Source organism: Bufo gargarizans, chromosome 7 (genome assembly GCF_014858855.1).
Source record: "Bufo gargarizans isolate SCDJY-AF-19 chromosome 7, ASM1485885v1, whole genome shotgun sequence".
In the NCBI taxonomy this organism is placed as follows: domain Eukaryota; kingdom Metazoa; phylum Chordata; class Amphibia; order Anura; family Bufonidae; genus Bufo; species Bufo gargarizans.
In genome coordinates this window covers 43,739,421-43,754,983 of record NC_058086.1, presented here as the reverse complement: position 1 = coordinate 43,754,983, position 15,563 = coordinate 43,739,421, and the positions used below count along the sequence as shown (strand labels likewise).

Below are 15,563 nucleotides of genomic sequence, written 5' to 3'. Positions count from 1 at the left end.
TCAGAACAGACCGTTTGCATAATTTTTTTTAAAAAAAAGTCTAAGTCAAAACAGATCTGTCCTGACTTACATTGAAAGTCAATGGGGGATGGATCCGTTTTCAATTGCACCATATTGTGTCAGTGAAAACGGATACGTCAGGACGGATCCGTTTGGCTCTGCATCGTCAGGCAGACATCAAAACACTGCAAGCAGGGTTTTCGTGTCCGCCTCCAGAGCGGAATAGAGGCGGAACGGAGCAAAACTGATTCATTCTAAACGGATCCTTATCCATTCAGAATGCATTGGGGCTTAACTGATCCGTTTTGGGCCGCTTGTGAGAGCCCTGAAACAGATCTCATAAGCAGACACAGAAACGCCAGTGTGAAAGTAGCCTAATCTAAAAAAAAAGTAAAGTTATGCCAAAGAAAAAATAAGAAAGGGCTGGTTAGGAAAACGAGAGAGAACAGATCATATGCTTCATAATACTTCCCCCTATGTACAGGAATATAACTACTATTGTACTGTCACCTATGTGTAAGAATTTAACTACTATAATACTGCTCCTATATACAAGAATATAACTACTATAATACTGCTCCTACGTACAAGAATATAACTACTATAATACTGCTCATATGTCCAAGAATATAACTACTATAATACTGCTCCTATGTACAAGAATATAATTACTATAATACTGCTCCTATATACAAAAATATAACTACTATAATACTGCTCCTACGTACAAGAATATAACTACTATAATACTGCTCCTATATACAAGAATAGAACTACTATAATACTGCTCCTATGTACAAGAATATAACTACTATAATACTTCTTCTACGTACAAGAATATAACTACTATAATACTGCTCCTATGTACAAGAATATAACTACTATAATACTGCCTCCTATGTACAAGAATATTACTACTATAATACTGCTCCTGTGTACAAGAATATAACTACTATAATACTGCTCCTATGTACAAGAATATAACTACTATAATACTGCCTCCTATGTACAAGAATATAACTACTATAATACTGCCTCCTTTGTACAATAATATAACTACTATAATACTGCCTCCTATGTACAAGAATATAACTACTATAATACTGCCTCCTTTGTACAATAATATAACTACTATAATACTGCTCCTATGTACAAGAATATAACTACTATAATACTGCCTCCTATGTACAAGAATATAACTACTATAATACTGCCTCCTATGTACAAGAATATAACTACTATAATACTGCCTCCTTTGTACAAGAATATAACTACTATAATGCTGCTCCTATGTACAAGAATATAACTACTATAATACTGCCTCCTATGTACAAGAATATAACTACTATAATACTGCCTCCTATGTACAAGAATATAACTACTATAATACTGCCTCCTGTGTACAAGAATATAACTACTATAATACTGCTCCTATGTACGAGAATATAACTACTATAATGCTGCTCCTATGTACAAGAATATAACTACTATAATACTGCCTCCTATGTACAAGAATATAACTACTATAATACTGCCTCCTATGTACAAGAATATAACTACTATAATACTGCCTCCTATGTACAAGAATATAACTACTATAATACTGCCTCCTATGTACAAGAATATAACTACTATAATACTGCTCCTATGTACAGGAATATAACTACTATAATACTCCCTCCTAATGTTCTGTAAATGTTTCCTGAATTGTCCTCTAATAATTTCGGCCTTCACAGACCTCATTCCTAAAGATTCGCAATCCAGCAACTCAGGAATGCTGGGAATCATTTTGGACCCCATGTCCCGGCTTAAAGGAGAAATCCTTCTAAAACCTGCATGGACATCACATGAATGTTGGAATGCAATAGTCCATGGAAGCCATAGCTTGCCAGTAAATAACAGTGGACTCCACTATGTGACAGGCTGCACTCTCATAACATGAAATAAAAAATTTAAAAAACATTGTATATATCCTTACATAGTAAAATGACATATCAATTGTTGTGTCTGTGTGCTCACCAAAGCTGTGGCCAAGGATGACACACTTAGCTACGTGATTTACACTGGTAAGGACCAAGCCTTTCTTAGCATGCATTATGCATCCCCTGAATGAATGGGGCATACACAGCATCTTTCAACCCCCAGCATGTGTTTAGGCCTTGTTCACATTTTTATATACCTATTTTCAGTTTTGATTCATGTCGCTGGAGTCAGTTGGTGCAAATATGTGTATTTTTTTATTCCTCTATGCACTGATCTGTAAGGGGTTGTTCTCTAGGGTCTATCCCTTTTTGTTGAATGAAACCTTTGAAAATCGAATTATCACTGGGTGGACCACTGCAGGAACCCCTACAGTTAGGCTACTTTCACACTAGCGTTGTTAGAATCCAGCAGGCAGTTCCGTATACGGAACTGTCTCCCGGATCCAGCAAACGGTGTGACGAATACCACCCCTTGTGCCCGCTTGACGTCAGACGTCAACTACGTCGAGCTCACGAGATACGGTATGGTCAGTGGTTACCAAGGTGTGACGTTACAACCTCCTGGAGGAGCGGGTAAGGTCAGTCTTGGTACAGTTTTCACAGATTCCTCCTTTCCACACGGGCACAGAGAGGCAACAAGCTAAGAGTGCCTTTTCACTGCCGCAGTCAAACAGCGCGTTCTCAGCCCGGCAAGACTGCCACCAGTTTCTTGTTTGATATAAGCCTGGTCCGCTAACGAGATTACATAGGGTAAGAAACCAACCTGCGGTAGCGTATTACTAGGCCGAAACACGGACGCGGGAATTCGTGATCGAGATACAAGACGGCACAAGATTAAATTATATATTTAATTGCCTCAAGGGCTCACTAGACATAACACGATATACACACAGAATATATACAGTGGTCTGAGGATTAAACAAAGCAAAAGTCAGTTTACCAGATGGATGAGTCCTTTTGGTTGTGATGAGTTCTTTGCTGTAGTCACATGTAGGGCAGTGATGTCAGCTGGTTGCAGGTGCCCCTAAACACATGGCACGATGTGACCCTCCTTCAGAGAAAGACCCGCGTGCTTGCTGGCACAAGCCTTTTAAACTGTAGCCGGCCCCTCCTCTTCCCTCCCTGCTGATCCTGGCAGCTCAATGACCCACAAAACCCTTTAGGGTTCATAGCTCCAGACCAGATGGTCACAGGGAGATGGTTCCGGCTACAAGTAGTCTTCAAGCATGGTATCGTTATTTAGTTTCTGTGGGGAGATATGTATATCTCCCTTCTGTGGCATCCCACCGCCAGACTATGACCACGGGTCTGTTTATTGTGGCCACAGGGACACAAATATGTATCCGGTTTGTGCCTTGATGGCCGGGCGATTCATAATTCCTTATGAACTGCCGGACCTAGAAAGTCTGATCATTTCCATTGAACTGGGGATTGGACTAGACCTCCTGCAGAGAGGTCTTTCCTGTTCCATTAGCTGGGTTCCTGGCTGGCTGAATGGAAGTGTAAAAAGTTGTAAACACTGGTGAACTGCTAAAGGTCCTCGGCCATCTGCTGGCTTGGAAGCAGCCCCCCCTTCCCCTGTGGAGTTCACTACCTCTGCTATCTGACAGCTGATGGCTGGTGTGGGAACAGGGCTAACATGAAATAATAATCCATATTCCTCACAAACTGATATCTCATCCGGTTTTAAACGGAATTAAGGATCCGGTGTTTAATTTCTTTCAAAGATCAAAAACAAAACTAGCTCCTCCTATATCCCAGCGCAGACCGGAGAATCGGATTGGGCGACGCAGCAATTTCCAGAACACTTGGTACCGGATCCGGCATTAATACATCTCTATGGAAATTCGGCAAGTGCTGTATTGTGCCGGTATTTTGTCTGGTCAAATACCGTTCAAGGGACTGAACGGATTGCTTTCCATTCAGAATGCATTAGGACAAAAGTGATGCGTTTTTTTTCCAGTATTGAGCCCCTTTACCGGATATCAATACCGGAAAAGAATAACGCTAGTGTGAAAGTAGCCTTAGTTATAGTGTCAGAAAACCTAGCAGTAACTGTTCAGTTTCCCTGCAGCATTCCTAGTAGAGAAATGAAACACTGCCTAGTTTTTTTTTTTTTACAGAAATCAATGGGGGGGGGGGGGGGCACATGCATTGCATGGCCATGGTGGGTCCTTCACAGTATGAAGAGCGCTTTGTAACCAGTCTCCACTCTTGCTATGACATAAAGGTTTTGTTTGGGGACCCCCTGTATTGAAGGGACCATTTAAGGCAATCACTTTCCAGATGCCTCATTAGAGTTTGTGGACATCATAGAGAAGAGTCCCCCATTCAAGCTCCTTTTCCGCATGCCATAACTGAGAGCTTTTTTTGCAGACCTCATCTGAATGGCCTTCATGTAATACTTTATGTCCTCTGCACCTTCTTCTTGGATTATTTCCTGTCTGACGGGGGTAGCAGTAGCCAGACCCGTGGTGAGATCTGCTCGGAGACCGCCCGCTGAGTTGTCCTCTCCAGCTTGATTCTTTGTTTAAAGGGATATTCCCATCTGAGCCATTGATGACTTATCACTAGCATATGCCATCAATGTCAGATAGGTGGAAGTCACGCCTCTGGGACCCACTCCTATCTGCAGAACGGGGCCCCTGAAGTGAAGGAGAGTACACCTTCACTGTGGGAGTTTTAAAACCGTCCCAAAGCATTGAATGAAGCGCAGGACGCACAAGCCGGGCAACTTCTCCATTCACTGCTGTTGGACTGCTGTAAATAGCCGAGCCGGTGCTTGGATATCTTTGCAACCTATGTAGCGGAGAATGCACATGCGCGGCTGCCCTCCCTGCACTTCAGATGCCCTGTTCTGGAGATAACGATATGCCGTTAATGTCACAGATGGGAATGCCCTTTTTAAAAGATGAAAATAGAAATAAGTGTGAACCTAGCCTTACACACACACACCCACTTTTACCTTGCTGTGCCTTGGTCAGCTTATGCTGCATAGCCATAGCTGAACCTGAAACATGTGTAAGAGTAATCGGACCAGACCCATGCATAACAAAGAATTATTTTGCATCTTCACAAGCATGCAACCAGAGGAGGATTGAGGAAGAGTTAGCAGATTCTTCCCCTGAAATGAAAAAAATTGCCGGTATATTTTTACAATTGGTTTACTCATATGGCACTGATCAGCAGACACTTCTTACATATGAGCGACAGCTTTGTTTAGGATTATTAAAGGGGTTTATTGGGTTCAAGATATTGATGGCCTATCTGCAGGATAGGTCGTCATCAGATTGGTGGGTATGTTCACTTTCGGCACCCCTGCTGATCAGCTGCTTGAAGAGGCTGGAGCACAAGCACTTCATCCTTTTTTTTTTTTTTTTTTTTTACTTGGGACTGTCTACCCACTTCTTTGTAGGGACAGTACAGGATATTGCTACTTCAAGTAAATGGGATGAAGATAGCATGCAGGTAGATGGCCCCATGTGAAAAATGGGGGGCTGTGGCCCCTTCGAATAGCTGCTCTGCAGGGCTGCAGAGAATCAAACCCCATCCTGAACCAGAATTACATACTAACCTCACAGAATATTAATTATAATCCTTTGTGAAACCTGGCTAGAAAAACCAAAGTGAGCAATAATAATCTGGGCAATCTTCCTGGTTACATATAGTTTTTATATCATTCACTAGATCATTTTCACCACCGACCTGATTTTAGGCAGGAATGTTGGGCAGCTAGTCTTGAGCAGCGATGGCCAGTTCGCAGTGTTTGCCAACTAACACATGAGATCTGCCATCTTTATTCCCAAGCCCGGCGATGCAGAGGTAAGTCCTTAGGCTACTTTCACACTAGCGTTCGGAGCGGGTCCGTCTGATGTTTCATCAGACGGATCCGCTCCTATAATGCAGACGTTTGCATCCGTTCAGAACGGATCCGTCTGCATTATAACTTAGAAAAATTTCTAAGTGTGAAAGTAGCCTGAGCGGATCCGTTCAGACTTTACATTGAAAGTCAATGGGGGACGGATCCGCTTGAAGATCGAGCCATATGGTGTCATCTTCAAGCGGATCCGTCCCCATTGACTTCCATTATAAGTCGGAACGGATCAGCTCGCCTCCGCACGGCCAGGCGGACACCCGAACGCTGCTTGCAGCGTTCAGGTGTCCGCTCACGGAGCGGAGGCTGAGCGCAGGCAGACGAATGCATTCTCAGTGGATCCGCCTCCACTGAGAATGCATTAGGCCCAGACGGCTGCGTTCAGGGCCGCTTGTGAGCCCCTTCAAACGGAGCTCACGAGCGGACACCTGAACGCAGGTGTGAAAGTAGCCTTACCTGTGCCTGCGCCGCGAGCCGCTCTGAATCACATGCAGTCACCGGAAGCAGGCAGTTCCGAGAACAGCCTTCATCGAATTCTTGTATTTTTTTATGTCGCAGAAACTTTTGGGACGCAATGCACCCACTCTCATTACTCATTCTCTACGCTTCAGTCTTTAACCGCACTGCGCTGCCAAAGTTGACATGTGGTTCGTCATGAATTGAGACTATTGTATTGCCCATGATAATCATCATCACATCATGCCTTTGCTTCACTTGCAAAATGAAGGTTGTAGTGTGCTCAGATTCTGTAAGAAAATGTTATATTATTATTATTATTATTATTATTATTTTTATACAAACCATCGATTTTATGAAACTTGAACGGCCAGATCATGGCACAAAAATCTATATTCTCTAAAGCAAAGGGAAACTGTCATGCAATTGGAACTTACAGTTAGGCAATGTATTTTATAAGCCTTTTGCCCAGGTGTTTGTGTTGTATTATGGAGGACAGTCTGACATAAGTGAAATATATGCCAAAAAATAAGAATAAGCAACAGCAAAGTGTCTCCATGTTGTGTGTGTGTGTGTGTGTGTGTGTCTGTGTATTTAAAGGTGTAATCCTGAAGCAGGGACTCTTAATGAATGCCTTAAACAAGTATATATCCCTGCACATACAGTGGATATAAAAAGTCTACACACCCCTGTTAAAATGTCAGGTTTCTTTGATGTAAAAAAAAGGAGACAAAGATAAATCATTTTAGAACTTTTTCCACCTTTAATGTGACCTATAAACTGTACAACTCAATTGAAAAACAAACTGAAATCTTTTAGGTGGAGGGAAGAAAAAATATAAAAATAAAATAATATGGTTGAATAGGTGTGCACACCCTTAAACTAATACTTTGTTGAAGCCCTTTTGATGTTATTACAGCACTCAGTCTTTTTGGGTAGGAGTCTATCAGTATGGCACATTTTGACTTGGCAAGTTTTGCCCACTCTTCTTTGCAAAAACACTCCAAATCTGTCAGATTGCGAGGGCATCTCCTGTGCACAGCCCTCTTCACATCACTCCACAGATTTTCAATCGGATTCAGGTCTGGGCTCTGGCTGGGCCATTCCAGAACTGTAATCTTCTTCTGGTGAAGCCATTCCTTTGGTGATTTGGATGTATGCTTTGGGTCGTTGTCATGCTGAAAGATGAAGTTCCTCTTCATGTTCAGCTTTCTAGCAGAAGCCTGAAGGTTTTGTGCCAATATTGACTGGTATTTGGAACTGTTCATAATTCCCTCTAGATTAACTAAGGCCCCAGTTCCAGCTGAAGAAGAACAGCCCCTTGGCACGATGCTGCCACCACCAGGCTTCACTGTGGGGATGGGGTTCTTTTGGTGATGTGCTGTGTTGTTTTTGTGCCAAACATATCTTTTGGAATTATGGCCAAAAAGTTCAACCTTGGTTTCATCAGACCATAACACCTTTTCCCACATGCTTTTGGGAGACTTCAGATGTGTTTTTGCAAAATGTAGCCTGGCTTGCATGTTTTTCTTCGTAAGCAAAGGCTTTCGTCTTGCCCCTCTACCCCATAGCCCAGACATATGAAGAATACGGGAGATTGTTGTCACATGTACCACACAGCCAGGACTTGCCAGATATTCCTGCAGCTCGTTTAATGTTGCTGTAGGCCTCTTGGTCGCCTCCCAGACCAGTTTTCTTCTCGTCTTTTCATCAATTTTGAGGGACGTCCAGTTCTTGGTAATGTCACTGTTGTGCCATATTTTCTCCACTTGATGGATGACTGTCTTCACTGTGTTCCATGGTATATCTAATGCAGGCATCCTCAAACTGCGGCCATCCAGCTGTTGCAAAACTACAACTCCCAGCATGCCCGAACAGCCTACAAGTATCAGCCTACAGCAGGGCATTGTGGGAGTTGTAGTTTTACAACAGCTGGAGGGCCGCAGTTTGAGGATGCCTGATCTAATGCCTTGGAAATTCTCTTGTCCCCTTCTCCTGACTGATACCTTCTAACAATGAGATCCCTCTGATGCTTTGGAAGCTCTCTGTGGACCATGGCTTCTGCTGGGGGATGCGACTAAGAACATTTAAGGAAAGACCAACTAGAGCAGCTGCACTTTATTTGGGGTCAATCAGAGGCACTTTAAATGATGGCAGGTGAATGCTGACTTCTATTTAACAGGATTTTGAATGTGATTGCTTAATTCTGAACACAGCTACATCCCCAGTTATAAGAGGGTGTTCACACTTATGTAACCACATTATTTTATTTTTGTTTTCATCCCTCCACCTAAAAGATTTACGTTTGTTTTTCAATTGAGTTGTACAGTTTATAGGTCACATTAAAGGTGGAAAAAGTTCTTAAATGATTTATCATTGTCTATTTATTTTTTTACATCACAGAAACCTGACATTTTAACAGGGGTGTGTAGACTTTTTATATCCACTGTATATTCTACTTCCAGAAATTTACAGGGGTTGTACAGGATTCAAAAAAATATGGCTGCATTTTCTTGCAGAAATCATTTCACACCTGTCCATGGGCTGTGTCTGGTACTGCAGCTCTGCACCATTACAGTAAATGGGGCAAGCCTGCAGTACAACACAGCACAACACCTGTCCACAGGTTGTGTATCTGGAAGAAAGCGGCCATTTTTCTAAAATTCTGTACAACCACTTGTAAAGCTTTACAAGATCCTAACGTACTTTGTTTCAATTTCTCACTGTTTTCAAAATCTCCACTTGCTGACTGTGAACAGAAACCTTGTTTCCTTCTAGTGTCTGACAATCTTACAGACCTAAATCCTATATCTTAAAAGTTTATTACCATTGCATCCAGTCTAGACAATGCCCTACTAGCTGTTCAGACTGGATTTCAGGCTGATGCATTTTACCTGCCGTGATACACTGTATATCTGGGCAGAAGGGAGGTTTACATTATATTTAGCTTACAGAGAATTGGATGCAATTGTTGCAAATTCAGCTGTAAGGAGTATTAGGTATGTACTGGTTTTTGGTCTCTGGATGTAAACATGGATGTTCCCATTCACCGACGGCAAGCAGAGATCTTGAAAATTGGGAGGATGAGAACACCTAATTAGAAATTATATAATCTTGCTAAGATATATTTTGGGGTTTAATGGGAATTAGTGCAAATGCTTTTTTTTTTCTATTAGCATCTGCCTTGTTGCTTTGCGTTATACACTTTTTATGTTACTAGAGTAGACCCTATAAATACCCCCCATGTATTGTATTTATGCCCCCACTTCCAGCAGTAGATGGTTACTGTGTCTTGCTTACATCTTGATATTGTTACATCCATAACAAGAGACCAGCTTCCCCTTGTCTTGCAGGATCTTCTAGAGGACCAAGCCCCCTAACCATGGGGGCCCAGGATACCCTGCCAGTGGCAGCCGCCTTTACAGAGACGGTGAACGCTTACTTCAAAGGGGTGGATACCAATAAGTGAGTACAGCTGTGTAACATGACACGGTCCTGTCGAGGGATCATATGACTTGTGTCTCTGCCAAACCTGTAACCAGACCTCTCCTGTGTTCCTCTTTCCATTTGGGCCATAACAGTCAAAAGGGCAGAAAGATGTGGAAGTTGATAGTGCGCCTTTATCTAAGGGGGCTGCCACTGTTTACATGTGCTTGTCACGGTCGTCCTCCTTTGTTACTTGTAAGGAAACCCTACCAGACTTTTATCAGCCACCTACAAGTCAAGGAGGAGAGGAAAAGTTGGAGTAAAAAAAAAAAAGTTTCCATTGTAATCTTTTAAAGGTGTAGTCCAGCCTAAATAATTTATCACCTATACATTGGATAGGTATAAATGTTAGATAAGTGGAACAATAAATGTAGAAAACTACACAAATTATCCCCTTAAAGGGATGGAACAGAATTAGAAAAAACAAGGCTGCTTTCTTCCATAAACAGCCCCACATCTGTCCACAGGTTGTGCCTGTTAAAGCAGCTGAGCTTATTTAAAGGCTATGTACACCTTCAGAGGTAATTTTTTATGATTGCATGTTACTCATTTTTATCTAAAAATATTTTTTTTTCAATTGGTTTTTAATAAAAAAAAATATTGAGCTGTTCTGTCACAAAGGGTTAACTGTTTTTCTAGCTGTGTGACTGGTACTTTCACTTCCACTTTGTGCCTAATAACCTTATCTCTAAATTACTGACAGGTCATAAACACCTATTTAAGCCACATTCTTATCAGTAAGATAAGAACTGAGCTTTAATGAGTGTTTATGAGGTCAGAGAGCAGAGATAAGGAGCCTGTCAACACCTGGTCTGACAGAAAAGAAAGAAAATCTGAAGGGTTCTAATAGAGCATGTCAGCTCTGTACAGAAAAAGTATGCCATATTTTTAATAAAGACCATTTTTTAAAAATTTAGCTCAAAATGAGTACAATGCAATAATAAAATTAAAAAATATTGTCCCCAAAGGTGTAAATAGCCTTTAAAGCATACTGTAGATGCAGTACCCCACACAGCCTGTGAACAGGTGTGGCACTGTCTTTGGAAGAAAGCAGCCATGATATTCTATTCATATTCAACCCATCCTGTCTTATAGTTTAATATCAAATTGAAAGATAAAAAAAAAAAATTCTTCTACGTGTGTCCCATATTAGCCATTCCTCTTCCCTCATAATCCTTTGTCTGACTGTAAGACAACTGGCTGCAGAAGGAGCCCTTTCCCACTGCTCTGTCTGCAGTATGAGGCCAGGAATGCTAAGCCCCACCTCCTTTTTTAAGCCCCACTCCTTTGTTAAGCCCCGCCCTGAAAATAGAAGGTATCAGGAAAAAAGAAACATCTGTGCTGCCTGAGCGATTTCTACAAGTTTTACACTGCTCAGCTGAGAAGATGATTATCGGGAAGGAAGCCTTGTCAGTGAAGGAGACCGATGTATTTACATGCAGCGATCCCCTCCACAGTTGGAGGAGCAATCACTAATGCCATCGCTCGTCCCCATACAGAATCATTGTTTGCTGGCAGCAGAGTGCTATTTAGATGGCATAATCTGCTGCCGGCAAATGTTGATTTAGGTGACTGCTCAAACGTTTCGCTCATTCATCAGGTAGTCGTCGGCACCTTTACACTGTCAGATTATCGCTAATGAGCCTTCCTATGCATGTTATCCGCTCGATGCTCTGCCAGTGAAAATGGGCCTTAAGGCAACAGTCACACGACTGTGCTTTAATTGCGGATCCAAAAAACATGGATGCTGGCGGTGTGCATTCCGCGATTGAATAGGACATGCTCTATATTTTAGCGGGGCCGCGGAACAGAACTACAGATGCAGACGGCACATGGTGTGCTGTCCCCATCTTTTGAAGCCTTATTTTAAATGAATGGGTCCGGACCCATTCATACGGTCGTGTGAATGTACCCTAAATCTACTGCTCCTTGTTTATTGTATATTGATTTTGCATCACTTGATATCTTCATTTCCATTCAGGTTCTCACCGTTTTATCAGAGAGCATTATGGGAATGCATATAAAGATTAGTTATGATTAGGCCGTTTTCATTTTCTCGTGCATGGCATTGGGGGACACAGCACCATGGGTATATGTCCAACTACCACTAGGAGGCACTAGACACAAAAAGTGTTGGCTCCTCCCAGGTGGGCTATACCCTCTCCACAGGCACGAGGCTATTCAGTTTTAGTCTAGTGTCCGTAGGAGGCAGACCTGTCCTGCTTTTTTGCAGGTTCTGCTGTTTATTTTTATTCTTTTTTTCTCTCTTCCGCAGGTCGGTTTTTTTCCACCGTTATACCTGCTGCAGGCTGGGGCTCCATCGTGTTCCACTTTAGTTGCCCCCCCTGCGGGCGCGTACTTCGGTACCATCGCCGGTCACCCAGTCCCCACGGACTGCATCCGCAGTGGCTTGCCGGCATTCCCACGGTTCCCGTGTTGAGTCTGCCGAAGGGGTGACCGTGCTGCGCCCGAAGACATCGGATGGTGAGTATATCGGATGGTGAGTATACTCCCCTGTCCCTGTGTCCCTGCCCCAGGGTTAGGTTCCCTTCTGTGGCCAGGGGGATGGGATCCACCTTAGCTGGGGGTCCTGGGGAGCCTCTTCGTTCCTCCTAGCCAACCCCCTCCCCCTCCTGGGGGGGTTATATTCATTTTTTTCCTCCCTTCTTTTCCCCCTCGGTTGGTCTTTTCTCTCCTCCCTGGCCACAGTCTCTCCCTGGCTTCCCCGCTACTTTAGTCCCCGGCTTCTGCCGGGACTAGGCCTCATCTTCTATGGCCTGTCCCCGGCTCCCAGGTGCTCTGTTTGCCCTGATCTGCCTATCCCCAGGTGTCGCTTCTCCCCCCCTACCCTACTCACCTATTTTTATGGTTCGGTGGGCCCTCTGTCGGCCGCGGTTCGCCCCGCCCCCCTTGCTCCATTCCCGGCCACCTCATAAATCGAGGCCCCGGCTTTTGGGCCTGCTAGGCCGCAATCTTCCCGGCCCCTCCCCCTTGCTTCCCGGGCTTTTCTGAGCCCCGCCCGGCCCTCGGGAGGAGCTATCTCCTCACCCTTTCCTGGGCTAACATGTTTTTTCTGTTGGAGGGGGTGGTTAACCCCTCGATTGCTTCATGTCCCCTGCAGCCCTACTGACCACCTCTTTTTTGGGGAACAGCTGCTGCTGCACCTCTTTGGGGGAACACTGCGTCCGGGTCAGGATAGACAGCCTCTGCTGGCTGCTTTTTGAGCATCTCTTCTCCCAACAGCTCCTCGGTCGCCACGTGTTTTCACGTGCGTCCGCTGTCTACAATGGCTGCCATGTGGTCATCCTGTCCCTGCTGGTGTGCAGTACCTCTTCCCAGATCCCATTGTTTTCCCTGAACAATCTTTTTGTGTAGGTTCCCCATGAATGGGTCCCTCCGTGTCAATGCCATGGGAACCTTGGCCGACTCTCCCTGGCAGTGTCGCTGGAACGCTACCAACCCAAATTGCGGCCACCTCTGCCCTCCCAGGGTCCTCCCTGCAGATGGGGCATGCTCAGTTAGGGGTACCTGCACCCGGGTTCGGCGAGGGGTAGCTCACAGTACACCCTCGGGTGGTCTCAACGGGGTCCCACCCCTCCTCGGCATCCTCGGATCCCCCCCAGGACAGGCCTGAGGCTGGTGACGAATCCTTCCTGTCACCCCATCCGTTGCCTCTGGGGACACCTCTGCACCGATTCCCTCGGAACAGAGCATCAGGCGGTCTTCCTCCATATAGAAGCCCTCTGGGAGGTCAAGACTACGTGCACGGAGGAACCTCTCCTACCTAAACAGGGTTGGTATCCCCTCTAGTGGATTTTCGGATGGTGCTCCCCTGACCGCACAGGTATTCAACCGCACAGGTAAGGCAGCCGTCCCCGTGTTTAGCATACTGAGTCACCTACCCGGTGTCTGATACGTACGCCTTCTCCTTAACAGGGGGGTTCCTGCACCACTGCCATAGGCTGTCCCTGACAAGCCTTCCTGGTTCCCCTATACCAGGGGCTATCCTCTACACATTTGAGAGTGTTTCCGTGGGGTTCCCATCCTGGTGTTGGTGTTCGCCACTCTACCTCATTACAGGGAGTTCCTGTTCTGGGCAAGCGGTTAGCTCGGCTATCGCCTCCTGTAGGTTGGTGAGTTCAGAGCAATTGTACAGCCGCCTTGCCCCTTTTCTTAGGTAGTGTACCTACAGGAGCCATTACTCCTGGCTGGCTCTATGGTGTTCCATACAGCACTATTTCTCCCTTCCGGGTGAGATATACAGGTCGCTTCAATTGCCGTTGCAATTGCACCTGTCTGTTCCCAGCCACTTTGCTCCTGTCATAGGTGGAGTACCTACACCATCTCCTGATGCTGTAGCCGATTCCCCTGGCTTGGCGCTATGGTGTTCCATGCGACACTATTTCTCCCTTCCTGGCGAGATATACAGGCTGCCTTTAATTGCCGCTGCAATTGCGCCTGTCTGTTCCCAGCCAATTTGCTTCCTTCACAGGTAGAGTACCTACGCCATCACCGGTGCTGTAGCCGATACCTCTGGCGGGCTCTGTTGTGTTCCATGCGGCAACATTTCTCCCTACGGGCGGAATATAGAGGCCACTTTCAATTGCCGTAGAATTGCCCCTGTCCGGTTCAGTTACCTGTCTGTTCCCTGCCGCCTTGATCCCTTAACAGGTGGAGTACCTGAGCCATCTCCGGATGCGGTAGCCGTTCCTCCTGTCCGGCTTTATGGTGTTCCATGTGGCATTTTCTCTCCTTACAGGACGAGATATTGAGGCCTCCTCCTATTGCCGTGGCCATTGCACCTACCTCATCATAGTGTGCACCAAACGGCCATCTTACTCCCTTCATGGGTAGAGTCCCTGAACCGTCTCCGATGCTGCAGCCGTTCAACCTGTCTGGCTTCTAGGGTGTGCTATGCGGCCCTGTTTCTGTTGCCATTGCACCTACCTGATTGTGGTGTGCACCTGTCTTGTTCTTTGTGGTACCGTGCGGCCCTACTGGGTTCCATTGTTAACGCGGTTGCTGTTGCACCTCTCTGGGTCTAGGGTGCACCATGCGGCCACATTGCTTCGATCTTAAATGTAGTTCCTCTAACACAGCCATATTTCTACTTTACAGGTTGTGTACCTGTACCCTCCGTATGCTGTCTCATTCCCAGATGCTGTGGCTATGTTTCCACTCTCCTTAGTTGGCAACATGCAGCCACTTTCCCCATATTTTAGGCGTGTGTTTGTAGTACCCCAAGCGCTGGGCCCTGTGGTGCGGTCTGTAGCTCAGACAGTTTCTGTATCACTGGGTGTTTTCTGCCCACGGGTTCTAATCTGTGCTGCGGATGTTGGTTCCATCCATTTGGTTCTTCCATACATCTGCCACTCCTTTACTGTCGCGCTCATTGGTCTCCTTCTACCTCTCAAGGCACTGTCTGCACCAGGCCCCCTTCGTTCAGCGTGTGCATGGTTTCCATGTCTGGCAGGTGTGGGCCAGCCCAACCCCCACCTTGTCGGTCTACTGCTACTTCTGGTAGCTCCAGTATATGACTGATCTGTCTGATCCGGCGGGTGGTCCTCATTCAACCACGCTCCCTACTCCGTGGCCAGGTGGTTGTTGGCCTTCGTGCTGTAGTTGCTCTTGCCTTCTCTTTACGGTACTACGGTATGCTGTGCTCCGCGTTACCCCATGTTATAGGGGAGTACTCGCGTTGTTTCCTAATTGCTGAGCGGCCCATTCCTGGTGAAGTACAAGGATCTCCACTGGATCTTCTACCT

General features: G+C 45.3%; 1 protein-coding gene across 1 annotated transcript in view; it reads left to right on the top strand.

The window, feature by feature from the left end:
• SGIP1 (SH3GL interacting endocytic adaptor 1) overlaps positions 1-15,563 on the top strand; it is a 115,230-nt gene that overhangs the window by 82,649 nt on the left and 17,018 nt on the right. Inside the window, exon 19 of the mRNA XM_044300886.1 lies at positions 9,666-9,777. Coding sequence (XP_044156821.1) covers positions 9,666-9,777 — 112 coding nt within the window. The remainder of the gene's footprint in view (positions 1-9,665; positions 9,778-15,563) is intronic.